Source organism: Ochotona curzoniae, unplaced genomic scaffold (genome assembly GCF_017591425.1).
Source record: "Ochotona curzoniae isolate NIBS_2020 unplaced genomic scaffold, NIBS_Ocur_1.0 scaffold_2587, whole genome shotgun sequence".
Lineage (NCBI taxonomy): Eukaryota > Metazoa > Chordata > Mammalia > Lagomorpha > Ochotonidae > Ochotona > Ochotona curzoniae.
The window spans coordinates 1,178,244-1,199,811 of NW_024467096.1; the positions used below are offsets into that span (position 1 = coordinate 1,178,244).

Genomic DNA, 21,568 nt, shown 5'->3' on the forward strand with positions numbered 1-21,568 from the left:
ACATAGGAAAAAGCTTTAAATTTCTTGGCTGAAAGGCAAGGGGATAAGAAGAGGATAAAGAAAAGTTGACTAATATAATGGTATTAAAGAATAATGGTGTTAAATATTTTGTTCCCTGGGCCCGGTGCTGTGACCTAGCAGCTAAAGCCCTTTCCTTGAAAACACCGGGATCCCGTATGGGTGCCTATTCTAATCCCAGCAGCTGCGTGTCCTATCCATCTCTCTGCTTGTGGCCTGGGAAAACAGTCGAGAATGGCCCAAAGCCTTGGAACCCTGCAACTGCGTGGGAGACCCAGAAGAGGCTCGAGGCTCTAGGCTCCTGGCTTCGGATCAGCTCCGCTCCGGTCATTGCGTTCACTTGGGGAGTGAATCATCAACAGAAAATCTTTCTGTCTCTCCTCCTCTTTGTATATATCTGCCTTTCCAATAAAAATAAATCTGCAAAAAATTTTTGTTCTTGATATCTTTTGCTATACTGGAAAATCTTTGGTACACTAGGGAGAGTGAGGGAATTTATTGAAACTTGGCTATTTGGTTAGTAGCTATATTTATATTATAAAAAATGAGAATAAATTGGAACTCTTGTGTGTTTGGCTGAAAACTAGCAAAGCCACTTCGGAAAATGTCTTGGAAATACCAATGAAATTTATCCATACTCTATAGATCAATATGTACTTGAGAAATATGCGTGTAATGTATTCACCCAAAATACATACAAGTTTGCTCATGATATTATTACATCAACTGTGAAATGAATAAATTGTAGTAATGTAATAGCCAAACAGTGAAACTTCAGTAATGAAACTAATAGAATTACTGCCAAACAAAAATAGAGTCAAGACTTAAAAATATAATTCCTCTTACGTAAAATTCAAAAATAAATAATAGCTCTGGTGTTGGAAACCTGATAGTAGCTGGAGAAGAATTTAGAGAATACTGACTGAATAGGCATCTCAGTGGCATGCATTCTTTATCTCGTATTTTTCTATTGTATTTCTTGTCATAGATAATAGTTTCACTGGAATATTTACCTCATCATCATTCATTGAATGTATATCTATAATTTATTAATATTTTAATAAAATATTTAAAATGTAAACATCTGTTCCTGATAAATTCATAACATATGAATCTACTCATTCTGCCTTAAATCTGTGCCTGTACATCTACCCATTCATCCATCCATTCACTACAAAATCCAGGATGTTATTCAGTGAGGAAACACTAGAAGGAGTGACAACCAAGTTAGGAGAAAAGAGAGGAGACTCACCTTATCCACTATTTTTATGAACTATTGCTATGTTAATAATGTAGTTAAATACAATTAGAGGTATTTATTTTGAAAATATTCTGTATTTTAGATCGTATGATCATGTACACAGAATGCCTGAGTGTCAACATTAAGATACATATAAATAACAAAGAAATATGTAGCTTTACATACTTAGAATATTACTACACGAATAAGGATCTCAATTCCCTCCTCCACCTCCCAGTCCCCATTGTGGCATGGTAATTTAAGCCTCTCCGGTAATGCTGGCATCCCATGTGAGCACCAGTTACAATGCATGCTGCTTCGCTTTGGATCCAGCTTCTTTCCAGATTTTGACCCTGGAAAAGCAGCAGGAAGTGGTGCAAGTGCTTGAGCTTCTGCCACCTGTAAGAGCAACCCATATAGAATTATGTAAAGTGAATAAATGATTCTACTACAGTTTCAAGAGCGCAGTAATGCTTCCCTCTTACTCTCCTGTCAGAGTTCCCTTCCCACCCTTCTTCCTTCCTCCCTTCCTCCCTTTTCCCTGATCTTTACAATGGTCTGTCCTAGTCACACAGTGACCTGCTCAGGCATCTCCTGAATATCAGAGGCTCTTTTCTCTATTCATGAATTGTTTATAAGACTCTAATGTTGTATTTCTTATAATATAGTCTTATTTATTGCAACAATTTATGTTTCATGGCTCAATATCTGTATGTTGTGATGATTGGGGGCTATTGCTGGTGATTTATCAACAGAACAGCTTTATTTTTCAGATATTTTGAAAACAATATAATAGTGTTTTAGAATATTTTTATTGCATCTTTAACCTTTAATTTGGAGGATCATGTTATTAATCTCATTACTTCTGTGATAATTTCTAAAATTTTTAGTCTAGCAAATCTTTTACATAGCCCAAAAAAGTCCATAGCAGTTGCTTTTAGGGTTCATCATTTTTCTCATATATATAAAAAGAATTAATTTGAATGTAAAACCTGTCAAGGTATAACTTTATATTAGTTTTATGTAAATATTTATGTATTTAATTTAGTAAATTTAGGATGTGAAACTTAATTTTAATTTTAATAATTAAATGTTTAAGAATATGATATAGCTTCAAAAATAACTATCACTTTAATGATCTACATTGAAAATTTTATCTGTTCTCAAATAGTCTATTTTAAAAGGAAAACTACATACTTATAAATTATTTGGTCTATTGACCATTATACTAAGTCTTAATTCACTCACCAGTAGTGATTAATTTAAGCTGCAAAGAGTGGGGAATCAAAGGGATATTGAATGAATGCCAAAATACAGCCAGGTGAAGGTAATGGGTACTGGTATTCCACATAACAGTAGATTAAATCTAAGACATAATAAAAGAAATAGAAAGGCTAGTTTCTAGACATTATTGGTTTTTACTATGCATAACTATGGAAATTTAGACTGTATCTCACAAAATGTACGGTTCATGTTAATTCAAAAGTTTTTAAATTACATTAATCAGTCACTTTGTTAATGTAAATCTCAAAGATATTTGTAACTTCTGGGGGTTTATAAACCACGAGTTTAAAAAGTTGAAATTAAAGAAACAACAGGATTTGATTGATGTAAAGAAACTTGAAGCAAAATCTGTGTTCATTTCTCAAGTGCATTGGTCTGACTGGTATATTCATGGTTTATTATAATTTCTATCCATTTTCTTTTGTATTTATATTTTATATATGCATGTCTACTTATATACTCTCACATTTCCTATTTTGACTGATATTAAATTCTTGATAAATTCTTATATTGCAAGAGTCAGCTTTATTTCAGTGTGAATAATGGGCTTACATTTTGGCAAAGCTGGTAAAATCACTGTATGTGATGCTAGCATCCTAAAAGGGCACCTGTTTGTATCCTGGCTGCTGCGTGTCTTACCCAACTCCTTGATGATGCCCTGAAAAAGCAGCAAATGATGACCCAAATATTTAGGCCCTTGCCACCCACGTGAGAGAGACACATGAAGCTGCTGAATTTGGCTTGGCCCAGCTGTGATCATTGAGACACTCTGGGAATGAACCAGTGGGTGGAAAACCGCCTTGTCTCTACTCTTTCTATAAGGATTGATTTTCAAATAAGTAAGTAGATAAATCTAAATCTTTTTATGTAACTTGAGAAACCTACATTCACATACTGAGATAATATTTCAGATGCATGCATGCATGCATTCATTAATTCAAAAGGCAGTTAGAGAGGGAGAGACAGAGATCTTCCATTCGCTGGTTCACTCCCCAGATGGCCACAAGGTTGGAATTTGGTTGGTCCAAATGCAGGGTTCAGGAGTCTCTTCCATGTCTCCCAGCTTTACATGGGGCTTGTCGCTTGGACCATCCTCCGCTGCTTTCCCAGGTGCATTAGTAGGGAGCTGACTCAGAAGTGGAGCAGCAGTACTTGAACTGGTGCCCCTAAAAGATGCTGGTCTCCCAAGAGACAGCTTTACCCACTACGCCACACGCTGGCCCCTAAAATAATATAAATAAAGTTTATTATAATGTATGACTTTGCTTTATCATATTGAACAAAAGTTGAAGTTCATGTAATAATTTTCAAAATTGTGAAATTTTTACAGCTCCTGATAGGATATGAAAATGGAACTGTAGTATTCTGGGATTTGAAATCTAAAAGAGCAGATTTGAGAGTTTATTATGATGAGGTAAGTTATTTCTAGCAAAATATTTGAGAAGGCACTTATGACTTTGTTTTCAAGCTTTGTACTCTACTGTTTTATAATGGGATACCTTGTTTTTGACCCAATTACAAATACTTGGCTTTTGACATTTGTTCAAGTTTCAATTATGGGGTTTTTCTCCCATGAGGATATTCTATCTTTACTCTGGTCTTAATTCCTTCTATTTGCCACAGAGTTCATGCTTGTGCCTTGTCTCATTGTCTTTAAGTTCACTAAAGAAAATGTATACCTTCCTTAGAAGATTCATTTTCTGTGGCAAAAACTTAAGTTGTTTTGAAATTCATTGTTTATAATATAGCTGATATTTGGTCATGACTGTGAAGAATAATCTGGCAAGAAATGTTATATAATTGTATTATGGAATATTCATGCAGTGGAGCACTCCAGGTAATGAGAATGAGCAAATAAAAAGCACACACAATAAATGGTTGCATCTGATGAAGTTGAGATAGGCACAGAAGATTGTATGCTGTATTATTCCATTGGCAATCAGCTTAAAGCTGGCATATTCAAAATTTAGATAATAGTTACCCTAGAGAGCAGAAGTGGGTGCAGGATGCCCTTTCATGCCAGCTTTTACTAAATTGTCACTGTCTCTAAATGTTTTTAGTGAAAAGAACTGGAAACTGAATTATAAAAGAGAATAGACATCATGAGCTTTCCAGATTAGATTTATAAGCTTCAGTAGCTTTTTATACATCTATACATGGCTGAAGCCAAGGAATCTGATCAGGTCAGAAAAATGTTTCTCTGTGTCCATAAAGTGACATTGTATCAGAATATTCTTCCTAGAAATATGTTTCTGCTTCCCCACATGCACACTTGTTTTTAATTGTTATCTTATTAGGCTATTCATTCAATTGATTGGCATCATGAGGGCAAACAGTTCATGTGCAGCCATTCAGATGGTAGCTTGACCTTATGGAACCTGAAAAGCCCAAGCCGCCCTTTCCAGACCACAGTTCCACATGGTAAGATGTTTATTTTCCAAATTAACCAACACTTATCTTTAAATAATAAAAATATCTTAAACTTTCATGTGTAATCTCTTTAGTGATATAGTTTTCATTAAAATTCCGTTTGAGATATTTCCTGATTCTTATTATAATTCTTTTTATGCATGAGCTTGTACATGTGTTTTCAAGTTTTTAAACATGTTTTTATTCTCTTTCTGTAAGAATTGATTTTCAGAAAAGTAATAAGGTTCAAATAAGGTTTTTGAATTATCAGAGTGGGTGGCATTATAATAATCCTACTGAGATTTGATTTGCTGTATAATTAGCACATAATAAATTCCCATAATATTCCTAAGGTGCTTGGGAAGAATTTGTATTTCCTATTACATAAAGCTCAAGCCTAAATATGTATTTTTCATTATGTGTTGTTAAAATCTTCACAAGGTTTTTCTTTCTTTAAATTGCATTTCATTTTATAACATCGTTTCATAGGCTCTGAGGTTCCCCTGACTCCTCCCCGTACCCTCCTCCCACCCCGGTGGATTATTCCACCTTATTGCAGTATTACAGTTAAGTCCAGTCTTATTTCTTTCATTGCAAGCATGTGCCATGCATAGAGTCCAGCATCTTATTGTCCAGATCAATTCAACAGTTTCTTGGGGGAGACCATCTCTGGTCTAAAAGCAGAGCTGGCAGAATATCGTTTCAACCAATGAAAAGCCTTAACATATCATCAATAACTGCTTACAACATTATGGGGTTAATTGACATGGTATTGGAGTGACTGATATGTTAGAAAATGCAGGTTCTTAACCACATCCTGTGACTACTTCATTAACATTTCAGGTTTAGTTTATATACTTCCAGCTTCTATCCACTTTAAAATGGATATAGGATATTATTCAGCTGTCTCATATCTATTTTCATTTTGTATTTAGCAGTTTATTGTATTGAACCATAATTTTTACTGAACTTGGCAGATTTTAGGGTAGTCCTAACTGGCTTATAACTTTAACAAGGTATATGTCAACAGTTGAGGCACAGAACAGTTATAGGAGGGGTGTGCAGAGGAATCTTCAATACCCTAGTTAGGAGTAACTTATTTTCGTGTCCTACCTAGTAAGATATATGTGAGTCCCTGATGACCATTTCCTGTCTTGTTCTAAGCTTTCCTTGTTCTCTGTCTATTCTAATTTTTTTGTTTTTAATTTGATATTTGATCTCTAAGAGAGGCGAGTTAATAAATTCTATTATAATAGATTTTTCCTGGTAATCCTGATCATTTTTCTTTTATAGCTGTGAAAATCAGACGGATCAGGATGATTTATGGTGTTTGTCATTGTGGTTTTGCTAATATGTCTAATGCTATATTTGTTGAGATAGTGGTATTAAAAGTCTATGGATTTCAACCTTTTTTGAACCAAAAATAAATTTATCAGTAGTTCCAATTTTTTGCGTGTTGATATACCCTCACATACATGCTAGTATGTATGCACAGAATATTTATCAAACCCTATCAGAATACTTAATAGTGGAAATTTTAAAACAATTTTTAAATCTCATTAATAAGGGACAATATACAGTGTTTATCTTTCAGTGACTGGCTTATGTCATAAAGCATGATACCCTCCATTTGCAACCATTTTCATATGATAAAATTTCCTTTTTACAGATGAGCAATAAATTTTAGAACATTTCAATTTTCACTGAAAGAAAAGCATTAGATATTTATTTCCATCTCCACTTTCCTAGTCCTCTAGCCTGAGGCAACCACTAATCTTATGTCCTCATTATAATACCCCAAATCAGTAAAAGATCTGAGTAGATGTTCTTCAAAGTAGCTATAAAATTTTTCATGTGTAATGTGAAAAATGTTGACAAGGATATTGAGGAAAGGAAACCTTTGCACAGAATTGGGGATGTAAATTGTTGCTGCCATTATGGAAAGGAGTTTGGAAGTTCCTAAAGAGATTAATACTAAAATTACCGTACTACATGGCAATCTTTTTTCCAGGAATTTACATAATGGAAATAAATTCAGTAGTTTCTAAAGATATCTGGACTACCATTTTCATGACAGTATTTTTCTTTTAAGGATTTACTTGTTTTTATTGGAAAGGCAGATTTACAGAAAGAGAGAAAGAAAAACATCTTCCATCTGTTGGTTCACTCCCCATATGGTCACAATGGCCAGTACTAAGCCAATCAGAAGCCAATCAGAATCTGCCACGTGGGTACAGGCTCCCAAGGCTTTAGGCCATCCACAATTGCTTTCCCAGACTGTAAGCAGCAAGCTGAATTGGAAATAGAGCAGGCAGGACATGGACCAGTGACTATATGGTATGTGACCATCTGCAAGGTAGAGAATTAACTAGTTGAGCAGTTATGTCAACCCCTACTGCAGGATTTTTATAATAGTCAAGATCTGAAAACAACCTAGGTGTCCATTGATGGAAGAATTGGTAAAGAGCCATGGTTAAATTGCCCAGTGTAACTAGCTTTGAGTAAAATGAAATAAAAACCACAATGAGGCATTATTTCTCTCTAATTAGAATGGTGATTTTTTTTTTAAAGACAAAAGTGGTTATGAAGTTGTGGACAAAAGAAAATTAGCACATCATTGCTAGGGATGTAAATTAGTACAGCCAATGTGAAAAGTAACAGGGGTCTCTAAAAACTAAAACTATAATATGATACAGCAGTCTCACTACTGAATATAAATATCAAAAGGAAATAAAATCATTTTGTCAAGGAGACCTTTATAGTCATCTGCTTATTGTATACAATTTTTCAATAGCCAAGAGATGTTAACAACCCAACTTTTCATTTATTGATGAATGAATAAAGACAGCTTGCTACATATATCTGATGGACTACATATATCTAATGGACTACTACTAAATCTTGCCATTTGATACGGCATGGATGGAACTGGGAGGCTCATTATCTTAAGTAAAATAAGCCAGATCTAGAAAGATAAATATCATTCATGTGTAATCTAAAGCAATAAGCTATCTCCTAGTCATTAAAAATATAAGTATACTTAACCAGAAACAGGAGAGAGAAGTGGGAATGGAGGGATTAGTAAAGGCTGATTGATTTATTAAATTATAGCTATATAGGAGTAAGAATTTCCAGGGTTATACTACATAGCAGGGTTCTCTATAAAATTAGATACTATTTTTGACAATTTCCATATTAAAGACATGTTAAATGCTTGAAATTATGACTCTGTTTACCCTTTTGGGCATTACACAGTGTATATATTCAATGAAACATTGTATATTACTCCATTAAATATATATAACTTTGTTAATTTTTAATCAAAACTTTTAAAACTACACAATGAGGTACTTACTGCATCATATTCATTAGGTTTACTGTTGTCAGAAATACCAAAATAAAAACAAACTAACAATTGCTAGCAAGATGTATACAACTGGAAATGTACACAGTGTTTGTGACAAAGTAATATGCTACACTCGTGGAGAATAGCATGACGGTTTCTCACAATATGAAAACAGAATCACCATATGCCACAAATTGTACTTCTTTCAAAGAAAACAGTTCAGTGAACCAGAAAGATATTTGTGTACTTTTCCAAGATTCCCTAGAACATACTTGAAATGATAGATAGTGCTAAACATTATATATAGAATTGTTTCCTTTACATGTGTAGGTATGAAAAGGGTTTTTAAATAATTATTTTTAAAAAACACAGTATACAGAGAGGGAGAATCAAAGTTGGGGGTTTCTGTACTCTTCCAGTTGCTAGTTCAGTTCCCCTAAGGCCACAATATAAAGGCCTGAGCCAGACAGAAGGTAGAAACTTCTTCCAGAGTTCCCACTTGGGTGCAGCAGCTCAAGAGCTTGGGACATCTCTGTGCTCCCATGCACATTGGCAGGGAACTGGATTGGAAATAGAGCAGCCAGGATTCACACCACTGCCCATACAGTATACTGGCATTGCAGGTGATGGCTTTACCTGCTCTGCCATAATGCCTGTGCTGAGAAATTTTAATTTATAATAGGCAATAAATTAAAGGCAATAGTTCTAGGGATACTGTTAAGTCAATTACAGTTACTCTAACACAGAGACTGTAGTACTGTGACAGTTGATCAGTAGCTACAATAATTGTTAAATTACCTAATGAAAAGGTTTTATTTATAGCCTGCATATACTTTACCAAGGGAAGATTGATGTTCTAAGCTGAATGAGAAGGGATGGGATGAGATTTCATCCTGCTCCTCAGAAAAATATACAATTTGAAGCTTATGAATTGTGTGATTTTTCATATGATCAAATACTTAGTTACATAAAAGTAGATGTGTTATCTTCATTGTTCTGCACTTTATTATCTAAACTCTAGAACTTTGAGGTTTATCCTCATTAACATACCCAGATACATCACTGTTTTTCATGGTTTTTTACACTGTTGTAGTCACATGATGCAACAAGTTGTGATTGGTAGATGATTAGTCTGGGTTTTAGGATGGCTATGTTCATGATAAATTCCTAACAGCAGGTTTTTAATATGTTTTACATCAATTCATATCCTCACTAATTTTTCTACAAATCTTTAATGTAAGCTATATTAATAAATTACTGGGTTTGTCAATCAAATGGATTTTTAAAACTTCTTTTTACTTAGATTTTAATTATTTTTAAGGTTTATTTTATTGATTTTATTTTTATTTGAAAAGCAGGTTTACACAGACTGACAGAATTATTTGTTTTAAAATTTAATGATCATGTAGTGGAGTAAACGTTGTATATAAATTTTCACATGGAATGCACAACCCATTTCAGTATTTAGACATAACTACTCTTCTTCCAATCTAACTTCCAGATGGTATGCATGCAGGGAGATAGCAGAGGATGGCTGACTCCATGCCACCCCACATTTGACCTGGAGTGATTTCTGGGCTCCTCCCTTAAGCTCAGCCCTAATAGTTTGGGGCAATTAGGTAGTGAATTTACAGATGTAAGATCTGTCCTTCTCCCTATGTTTTGATCCCTACCTTTCCAAGACAATTGAAAATAATGAAGAATTATAAAGCACATATTATTAATATACTTTTAAGGGATACAGTGTTATTTCAGCAGATACACATAAACAGGTCAAATTAGGTGATCGGCACTTCCATCTCTTCACCCTTTGTCCATTTTAGAGCACAAAAGTCCTCAATTCCTATTCTTTCTATATTGCATTATATATTATCACAATCCATAGTCACCCCCTGTGCTGTGTAACCCTAGAGTCTATTACTTCTATGTGTATCGGTCCATCCAACTTCTCTGCACCTTATCTCCTCCCTGGTAATTTGGCAACCACTATTATAACATCAGATCAATATTTTAAAATATACTTGAAAATTTGAGTGAGAAATGTGGATTTCTGTGTCTGGATTACCTGATTTAACATAATCTCTAATTCCATTCATTTTGTTGCAGATGTCTAGACATTTTAAGCTATTTTTTTTTAAATTTCTGTATACCTCTTAATCTTTTATTTTCCTTTTAAAAGAATTTATCTATTTTAAAGGCAGAGAGAGTGAGACAGAGAGCTTCCATCTGCTGGATTATACACTGAATGACTGAGGCAGCCAACCCAGGAGCAGGCCAACGCTGGGAACCAGGAATTCCATCTGAGTCTCTCACAATAGTCCATATGCTGCGGCCATCTTCCACTGCTTGCCTAGGTGCATTAGGATGGAGCTGTATTTGGAAATGTAGCCTAGATTAGAAATTGTGTTACAATAAGAGATGTCAACATTAAAAGCAATAGCTTACTTAATGCACTGCATAATAATGCTGTCTTGGGCCCATTTCAATGACTCAATTAGCTAATCCTCCACCAGCAAGTACCAGCAACCCATATGGGCACCAGATTGAGTCCTGACTGTTCCACTTCCCGTCCAGCTTCCTGCTCATGGCCTAGGAAAGCAACAGAGGATGTCCCAAAGCCATGGGTCCCTGCATGCACATGGGAGACCCAAAAGAAGCCCCTGGCTCTTGGCTGCAGATCAGCCCAACTCTGGCTGTTGCAGCTACTTGGGGAGTGAGCCTGCACATGGATGATCTTTCTGTTTTTCTTCTCTGTAAATCTGCGTTTCCAATAAAAATAAATTTTTTTTTTAAAGATTTATTTTTATTATTTTTTTATTGGAAAGGCGGATATACAGAGAGGAGAGACAGAGAGGAAGATCTTCCGTCCGATGATTCACTCCCCAAGTGAGCGCAACGGGCCGATACTATGCCGATCCGAAGCCAGGAGCCTTTTCCGGGTCTCCCACGCGGGTGCAGGGTACCAAAGCTTTGGGCCGTCCTCGACTGCTTTCCCGGGCCACAGGCAGGGAGCTGGAAGGGAAGCGGGGCTGCTGGGATTAGAACCGGCGCCCATATGGGATCCCGGGCGTGCAAGGCGAGGACCTTTAACCACTTGCGCCACCGCGCCGGGCCCAAAATAAAATTTTTTTAAAATGCTGTACCAAAGGTTTCATATATACACACACACATACATACATATACATACAGATACATATATACATATATGTGTGTGTTTTCCTATGTATCTTTTTGGTTTGAATTTTGCATGAATGTTGCCTTACATCAGAGGGAACATATGATATCTGTCCTTTTGGGATTGGCTTATTTCACTGAGCATAATGGTCTCCAGTTGGGAACATTTTGTTGCAAATGGTAGAATTTCATTCTTTTTAGTGACTGAGTAGTATTTCATGGAGTATAAAAAAGCAGTGCTTCTTTATCCATATATTTTCTTGAAGGAATCTGGATTATTTCTATGATTTGCTGTGGTGGATTGCGCTGCTATAAATTCATGGGCACAGATCACTTTCTCATATGCAGATATCACTTCCTTTGGAAATATTCCCAGGAGTGGGATATCTAAGTCTTAGAGTAAATCAATTTTGAGTTATCTTGGCACTCTCAGAACTGACTTTAGTAGCTGCTGATGTGGTGTATCACATTTATTAATTTGCATTATGTTATGGTAAACCATTCCTGCATTATAGGGATAAATCCCACTTAGTTTGGGTGAATGATCTGTCTAACATATTACTGGATTCTATTGGATAGTATTTATTGACGATTTTTGTATCTATATTTATAGGGGAATAACAATCTGTAGTTCTCTTTCTCCGTCATGTGTCTGGCTTTGGTATTAAGGTGATGTTGTCTTCATAGAAAAAGTTTGGAATGCTTCTCTTCAGTAGAGTAAGTTCTTGATATATTCAGTAGAATTCAGCAGTGAAGCCATCTTTGGTCCTGGTCTTTCTTTGTTGGGAGAAATTTGCTTACTGATATCAGTCTCCATCCTGGTTGTAGATCTGTTGAGACCCTTATTTACCTCATACTCAGTTTTGTCAAACTGTGTGGGTCTCAAAATGTATCCATTGCTTCCAAATCTTTTGATTTGTTGGCATATAGTTGTTTTAGTTTCTGATTATTCTGTGTATATCTGAGGGATCTGTTGTTACTTTTCCTCTTTCCTCTCTGATTCTATTGATTTGGATCTACTCCTTCTTTTTTGGTTAGTTGAAAATCTATTTTGTTAATTTTCTCAAAGAGCCAGCTCTTTGATTTGTTGATCTTATGCATTGATCCTTGGAGTCTATTTGGTTCATTTCCTCCCTTATTTTGCTTATTTCTTGTTTTTTTTTCTGTCAATTGTAGGATTGTTTTGCTGCTGTTTTTCTAGTTCTTTCAGATTGTAGTTAGGTCGTTTACTTGAACCCTTTCTGACTTCTTAACAAAGGCACTAATTTCAGTGATCTTTCCTCTTAGCACTGCCTTGAATGTGTCCCACAAGTTTCGAATGTATTGATCATTTCTTTTTAAAGTGATTTTTAAATTTTGACCTGTTGGTCTGCAGTTTCACTGCATGATAGTCAAAGAACATAAATGGATTGATTTCATTTTATTTTAAATTACTGAGGCTTGTTCTGTGGAAGTTTCCATGTAATGATTCATTAAAGCTGTATTCTGTAGGATGAAAGGTTTTGTGTATTTCAGTTAAGTCCGTTTGTTCTGTTGTCTGGGTGAGCTCTGTTGTTTGCTTGCTGAGTTTCTGTCTGTTAATCTGTCCTCTGAAGTTAGTGGGGGTATTAAGTCCCTCACTATCATTATATTGGAGTCTGTTTCTCCCTTTAAATCTATTAATATTTGTTTCAGGTAGCTAGGTGCCCTGGTGTTTGATGTACACTCATTTATTATTGTAATTGCTGAATTTATCCTTAAATCATGTGATGACCTTTTTCATCTCTTTTAATGCTTTTATCATCAAAGTCTATATTATATGATATTATTATATGATGTAATATATTATCTATATTACACTGTCTCATTTTTCCTTTCCATTACCCTTGAATATCCTTTCCATCCTTTTGCTTTCAGTTTCCACATATTTTTGTTGGTAAGATGTGTGTTTTAGGCAACAGATGGATGGGTCCTGATCTTTGCTCCAATGTGCTAATCTGTCTTTTGATTGATGAGTTTGTCATTTACATGCAGGGTTAGTATGACAAGCAGTGATTTAATCCTATCATTTTAGCGTTGAGTTTCTTGCTTAAGTTTTCTTTTATAGTTTTGTTGATATGTTCTCCAAATTTGCCTTGGTTTGGGTGGGTGTTAGTTTTCTCTGTAGCAACTGTTTAAGCAACATTTGTAGGGCAAGTCTGATAGAGGCAAACTTTTTCAATTTTTATTTGCTTTGGAAATATTTTATTTTCAAATGCAAAGGAAAGCTTTGGTGTATTACACTGGGATGACAGTTTTTTGTTTGTTTTAGTATCTGGAATTTGTCGCTACATTCTCTTGTGGCCTGTATGGTCTCCACTATTAGGTCAGCTGTGAGTCTGATTAGTATTCCTCTATAAGTTATCTGATGTTTCTTGAGTGCTTATTTATCTTTTCTTTGTGTTCAACCAAACAGCATGATTATGGTGTGTACTATTACTTCCAGTAGAATCTATTTGGTGTTCTTTGCCCTTCTTTGGCTTCACATTTATTTCTCTATGTGAGGGAAATTCTCATTTACTATTTCATTAAATACATCTTTCAACTCACCTCTGCCCTCTGTGCCTTCAGGAGCACCCATAAACCTTATGTTTGGCCTTTTGATGGTATCAATTCTTCAATAAATTTTTAACTTAACTCAGTTTCTCTTTCAGATCTCTGTTTCAGAATTTTCATGTGTTGAGTCTTCCAGTTCTGCAATTCTTTCTTCTGCCTTACTCATTCTATTATTGAAACTATCCTTTGTATTTTCAATTTTCTGTATTCTTTATTTTGGTAATTTAGTTTGATTTTTTTTCAATGTTGCTATTTCCTATGTAGCACATTCCTTAAATTCCTTGAAATTTTGTGTACTTCTCTTTGTTTTTAAGGAGATTTACAATGATTTTTTTTTTAATAATTTTTCTTCTGGTTGTTGATTTTGTGAGTTTTCATTTCAGGTGATGTTTGTAACTTTGTAATGAAAACTGTCCAATCCAAATGTGAGGATACAATGCAGCATGAATATCTACTTCCAGATCAAAGATGGACTCCCATCTTTAAACTCCATGTACAGTGCTGTCAGTGGCACCCGTAGGACAGATTTTTTTCTTTCTTCTTGCCAATAGCAATTAGGTCTGAAGGCAACTTGGACCTTTTTTGGATGGAACCCATGGGATGCCAATCTGTTTTTTTCTTGGTGGGACCAGTGCAATGCATTGAGCCATAATTAGTTCTCCCTGGCTCAATACATGCACAGTTCACTTTTGTTCCCCAGGGACTTTTGCAAAAAACTTAAAATGGCCCATACTGTGGCATTGATGGAGGGTCTAGGCCATGCAATCCATCATGTTCCCATACTTGTCTGAAAGGGTTCCACCACTCTGCTTTTGCTTGTGGTCACATCAAAAAATTGAGTAGGACCTGCAATTCTGAGTTGATACATCCTGCTTTCCTTGCATCCCCTTCATAACTGACCATTATTGGAGCTCTGATTGCTGCTGTGATTTCTGTTTGCTGCAGCACTGCTTCACTGTCTCTGTTGCTTCCCTGTGTTCACACATCTTCAAGTGTTCCCCTGCCATCAGCTGACCCACTCCTTTTTGGGGGATTGCATCCTCTCTGCTTCTCCTCCACTAATCCTTCTGCATCCATTTTAATGTGTCCTTACCCTACTCCCCTGCAGTGTTGCTTTTTTTTCTTCTATAATGTGTTTTATTACAGATCAAGGGAAGCAAATGACTTTTGTCTTTCTGAGGTTGGCTTATTTCACTAATCATAATGATTTCCAGTTGTGCCCAATTTTTGTTGCAAAAGACAGAACCTCATTTTTTTTTTGGCTGAGCAGTATTCCATACTGTGTGTATGTATGTGTGTGTGTATATATATATATACATATATCACATTTTCTTTATACAGTCATCAAGTTGATGGCCATCTGGATTGATTCCATATTTTCACTATTGTGAATGGGCTGCGATAAATGTAGCAGAATAGATAACTTTGTGATATGTTAATTTTATTTAAGTGTATTCTGAGAAGTGAGATACATGGGTAATACATTAGATCTATTATCAGATTTATGAGTAATTTCATATTCAGTAATGGTTGCACTACCTACATTCCCAACAACAGTGGATTAGGGAACTATTTTCCGCACATCCTCTCTAGCACTTTTTATTTTCTGATAGCCATTCTAAATGGAGTGTTGTGAAACCTCATTGTAGCTTTTGTTTGCATTTCATTATGCTTAGTAATCCTAAGGATTTTCATGTGTACATTGATCACTTGTATTTAATCCTTTGAAAATTGCCTCTTCGTGTCGCTTGTTCATTTTATAACTGAATTGTTTTGTTGTAGAGTTTCTTGGGCTATTTATTTTATCTGAATATTAATGCTTTATCAATTGATTATTTTGAAAATACTTCATCCCTTTCTGTCCATTGCCTTTATACTCCGTTGATGGTTTCTTTTACAGTCCAGAAATGTCTTAGCTTGATATGATCTCAGGTTCCCAGTTTTGCTTTAATTGCCTGTACAGCTAGGGGTCTTTCTCAGGAACTCTGAGATTATGCCAGTGTACAGTGTGAGGCAGGATTCTTGTATCATACTTCTGTACATGGAGATGCCATTTCTTCAACATCATTTGTTGATTGTTATCATCTTTGCAGGGACTGACTTTAGCTCATTTGTCAAAGGTTACTTGGTTGTAAATGAATGAATTAACTTCTGCAGTATATTTTCTGTTCTATTAATCTACATGTGTATTTTTGCACCAGTACTATGCTGTTTTGATTAACACCGTCCTGTAGTGTGTCCTGTAGCCTACTATAATGATGTCTCTGTGTTTCCATATGGATTTTAGTATCATTTTATTCCTGGTCTGAGACGAATGTTATCAGATTTGGATTATGATCACATTGAATCTATAAATAGCTTTTAGTAGTATGGGCATTATAATGATATTATTTCTTCCAAATCCATAAATATGACAAACTCTTCCTATCTTTTTGTGTTTCTTTCTTTAATGTTTTTACTTTTCATCATGGAGGACTTTCATATCCTCACTTAGGTTTATTTGAAGTTATTTAAACTTTTATATCTATCATGAATGGGAAGTGAAACAGCTAAGACACTAACCAGTGTACATGCTGGCACTTGAAAGGAGAGGATTAGAGAATTGAGCCATTGCACCTGGCCCCAGAGAAAACTTCTGATGTTTATCTTTATAGGTTTGACCTATTTCACTAAGTATGAGTTCAACTTCCACCTACTCTGTTTAGATGAAAGAGTTCCTTCCTTTTTCATGGCTAGGTATTATTCTGTCGTGCATACATCTTGTGTTGTCATTATCTAGGTCTTAGTTAATAGACATCTTAGGTGATTCTATATCTTAGAATCTATATCTTAGGTATTGTAAATTGAACTGATGTAAACATGGAGTTTAAATAACTTTAATAAGTTGACTTCATTTCCTTTTGGGTATATTCCTAAGAATGAAATGAATTATATGACCGATATGAGCTATTAGAACCATCAAATAGCATTTAACCAGCTGTTTTTCTCTTACCATTTTAAAGATTTTAATTTTGTTTTTTAGGATTTTTACTAAGATATGTCAGATATGTCTCTTTTTTATCTTATTTAGGATTAAATGAACTTAATGTTTCCCTGTTTGAATTTTTTCTACCTTCAAACTGCTCTAATAAGGGAAGCCATTTTAATGTTTTTTAATATTTAACTAAAATTTAAAATGTACTTTAAATTTAAAGTGTTACATATCTAACGTGTCAACTTGCAGACTTCTAACAACTCTGTGGCAAAAGGTGGCTGTTAATTGTCTTTTGTGCTTCATGAACATTATTCTTACTGTAGTTCTACCTGGATCTTTTCATTTAGCCAAATTGCCTGCCCATCTTGTTTTAATTTAAATTTCCACAAAACTTTATCATTTATTTGCTTATGACACTTCATAGACTTTGTGTTTTTGTTAAGTCTAGTAAATTTTGGGCCCTTTTGATGTCTGATTGTCATTTGTGCCCTGTCATTAGCAGGCATCTGGATAGGAAGTAGTGAGCTGGAACTCATACTGACTCCCAAACATGGTGCCAGCATTGCACCTTGTGGCTTAACCTGTTATGCTACAGAGCAGCCCCCAATAAATCTTAAAACAATTGTGAAAAGTGAAGCCCTGAGGAAAATATTTCTTTTTATGAGACCTTGGCATGTCTTACTTGATCGCATATAATTTCAACAATTCTATTTTACACGTGTTACAGAAACTTATATACCTGTTATCATGCAAATAACTGTCATTACATTCACATTATCGATGCTTCTTTATTCAAAATAGAAAGAAACATCAGTTTCAGAAAATATGCCATGGAACAAACCATGGTTTTATTTTATGTCGATTCCTTGCCTTTTAAACAAATTCAATAAAACTATCTTAATTTGATTTGGCTATGCCACTTTGAAGCTATCCTAAAATGTAAATGTGTATATATAAATACCTCTACATAATCGATATGTGTGTCTATATTTTATGTGTGAAAATACATAAGAATGAAGGTACTTACTGAAAGTATACATGAACCATAATACTTCAGAAAACATGCCAAGTTTATGTAAGAGATGTACGTACATGCCAAGAGATGTAGAATTAAATGAGACGTGTTATGTGTATTAGTGACTTAACTTTCATCTTTTATTGATCCTTTATTCAAAACCATGTGGAATCTAAATTGTATAACCTCTTCCTGCCAGTAGCTAGAATTTTTATTTTATGCCAATACAATATATCATAAATTTATTTTTTATAAATTATGAAGTATATAATCTGTTTATTGTTCAGTAAACTCTCCTTAAAGTGAATTAGATGGAAAGGAAATCATTTTGATTACCCATCATATGGTTTAAATGGTGTTTTTCTGCATATGAATGGAGATGCTACTATTATAGACAAATATTGATCCTTGTATGTATTTTCGTGGTAGCACATTTTATTTTACATATAAATATCTATTTTCAAACTTAAAATGATTTTACATGAGACTAGATTAATATGTAAAGAATGTAAAGCAATATGATTTGTATTATTTTATCTAACATTTACAACCAAGTACTTACGCTCTTGAAATGATTTACAACGTCCATAGAAATAGTAAGATATGTAGGCATCATCACTTCTCAGTATTTTGGCTAAGATCAAGTGAAGATATATAGGCATGTTTATGCTATTATTAAAAACATATTTATGTTATTGATTTTTATACTCTTGTTTTTAAATTCTCATGGATGTGTATAATTCAAATTAAACTTAATAAAATATCTTCTTTTGTTAGGAAAAAGTCAAAGTCAAAGAGAAGGAAGAAAATCTGAATCTTGTAAACCAATTCTTAAAGTAGAATACAAAACCTGCAGAAACAGGTATGCATTTTTTAGGAAATATGGGAATACATTTAAGAAACATAAACAAGAAAGATGGATATAATTTTATACAACCATATTGTCTAATGCTTTATATAATTATGTTAACTGGCTGAATTCTCATAAATAATGACAGCTTTTAATAGACATCATCAATGATCATTATGAATATTGCAATTATGTGTTCTTTTATTTTTGCAAGTACTTTGAGTATTATATATTAATTTTAACAATGTAGGACTTACTGGCCATACACACTTCAAGTTACAGGGTTTACTAAACATAAGGTATATGCTATTGATAATGTTTTGACAGAATTAACTACATAACCGCATCTATATACTGGGACTTAGATTCTGAATTTGCAAGATTCCTTTAGCTAGAAAGACAAAATGTAGATTGAAATTATGTTTTTTGCAAAAATTAAGAAAACAGAACTGAAGCAGGGGAATTGAAGGAAGAAAAGAAGTATGACTATCTTCTTAGAATTTTACTTAAAATATACATGAAATCTGTATGAATAAAAGTTTTCAAGCATGAAAGGAAAAATAAATATATGTATCCGCATAGTATAAATTTACTAAAATGTAATAAACATATTGATTCAACTTTTGGTGGAATTCTAAAGATTAATTATTTAAAAGGAAGACTAACACATTTTTCATTATTTAATTATTTAAAAGGAAGAAAAACACATTTTTCATAAGATTGTTCTCTCCCTAAATGCCCATAGCAGACACAACTAGGCCAGGCATGTTAAAACCAGGAGCTAGGAACTCCACTGTTGTCTCCCTCAAAGGTAGGAGGATTTAAGCAAGCAGTTGGGCTAAGCTCCAGGAGCATTAACGGGGAGTTGCATCAGAAGTGAAGTAGTGGTAGAACTTGAACCAGCACTAACATAGGATGTTGGTATCACAAATGGTAATCTAAACCCCTGTGCCACAGTGCTTGTCTCTTCAACTAATTAGCTATTTGTCCCTTTAACTAATTAAAAGTTCATCAAAGGGATTAGTGATTTATTAGAGCAGTAGAGAGAGACTAGAGATGAGAATAGAGATCTTCCAGCTACTATTTCATTTCTCATTTTCCCATAACAGCCAGGGCTGGATCTGGATGAAGGCAGGGTCCTGAGATTCAGTCTGGATCTTTCACATGGATGGCAAGGACTGATTAAGAAGAACCATCACCTATTGTCTCCAGAAATATGCAATATAAAGTAGCTAGATCAAATGTGGAGGAGCCCAGACTCTAATCAGGTTGATAGAGGCATCATAAGTGGTGCCTAATCAATGTGAATTCCCCAAAAATGTTTTAAGCTCTAAGATATATAAAATTGAACAAAAAGTAATATTTTATGTATTTTATATCTATATATCTACATAATAAATATACTGTTATTTTCACCTGTAATGGTGATTAATGACTAGTCTCATCCAAAATTAAAATAATAGTCCTGTGCCTAAACATTAATCTAAGCTAAACTGTATTCTGTATTTATTACATACTCACAGTAGCACTCTTTTTGGTATCAGATTTGTTTACACCTGTTTTTATGAACTTATAAAATTTATATAATATATAATATAAAATTAATAATTTTAAGCAGTTAACTTAAATATATGTCAATACATTTTAGCCTAGCCTGTTGTTACAATACATGAACTGATAAAATGAAATTACCACAATTTTATACAATTATGACTAAAGTATTAAAGTATTTCAATTTAACTTTAGGGATGGAAATGTAAAATACATCACATATATTAAAATTGTACTTGAAGTTGTAATTCAAAAACAAGTTTTTTGTGTCTTTATATTCATTATTATTTACGTCAATTGTTACGTAGTGTTTTACTTCAAGGATTATTGAGGTGCAAAATGTTATGTTAACTATTGCTAGGAAGTGTTGGTTTGATATGTTTGTTTCTTCCTTGTTATATATATGTGTGTGTGTATGTGTGTGTTTTAAGTTTTACTCTCTCCTTTAGTTTTGCTCTTCCAGGATGTCTGTCATTTCCTGTGTGTGATCTGCTAGTGTCCATTGTTTTTTTTCTATAGGCTAAGAAACTTGAAAGCCAATATTTATACAATGAGGGTAACAGGTTAACATTGAAGGCCCGGTGGTTTTACTACATATGAGGAGGTCTTGGAAAAACTCAGGCACAAGAGGGAAATCTATGCATGAATTAAGACTTTTGCAGCAAAACAATTACCATTTTAATTTTCTTGTGAATTTTTATGTATCCTTATACATGATCTGTAATCTTTATGACATTTTTCTTAGCTGCCTGTTTAAAAACTTTTATGAATTGCTTAAATATTCAGCTTAATTCAGTTAAAACTATTAAATTATTACTGTAGGCAATGTGCTGTGTAATTTGGTGTATGAACTTGACATTAGTATTTGGTGTTGAATTTGTTCTAGTGAACAAGTAGTTGCCGAAAGAAATATCAAGTGTGTTTTATAGAGATAATGCTAAGGAACACAGAAAAAGGGCCATAGGCTAGTGTTGACAAAAATGGTGGGGAGAGCCATGAAATGAAAGATCAGGGAATGCTTAGCAATGGAGATTCCTAATATGGGACTTAGTGAATTCAAAGTTGGTGCCAGGCAAGGGAGAAAAGTTAAAAGTCAAAAGAAGTTAATTTAGGAAACAGGACCACAAATCAAG

At 34.2% G+C, this 21,568-nt stretch overlaps 1 protein-coding gene across 9 annotated transcripts in view; it reads left to right on the forward strand.

The window, feature by feature from the left end:
- Positions 1-21,568, forward strand: part of STXBP5L (syntaxin binding protein 5L) — a 248,886-nt gene that overhangs the window by 106,718 nt on the left and 120,600 nt on the right. For 5 of the 9 annotated variants that reach the window (XM_041002602.1, XM_041002606.1, XM_041002609.1 and 2 more), the window contains exons 7-9: positions 3,873-3,956; positions 4,840-4,970; positions 18,825-18,896. In XM_041002602.1, coding sequence (XP_040858536.1) covers positions 3,873-3,956; positions 4,840-4,970; positions 18,825-18,896 — 287 coding nt within the window. Of the gene's footprint in view, positions 1-3,872; positions 3,957-4,839; positions 4,971-18,811; positions 18,897-21,568 lie in introns of all 9 variants that reach the window. The other 4 variants (XM_041002601.1, XM_041002603.1, XM_041002605.1 and 1 more) reach the window with 1 other exon arrangement.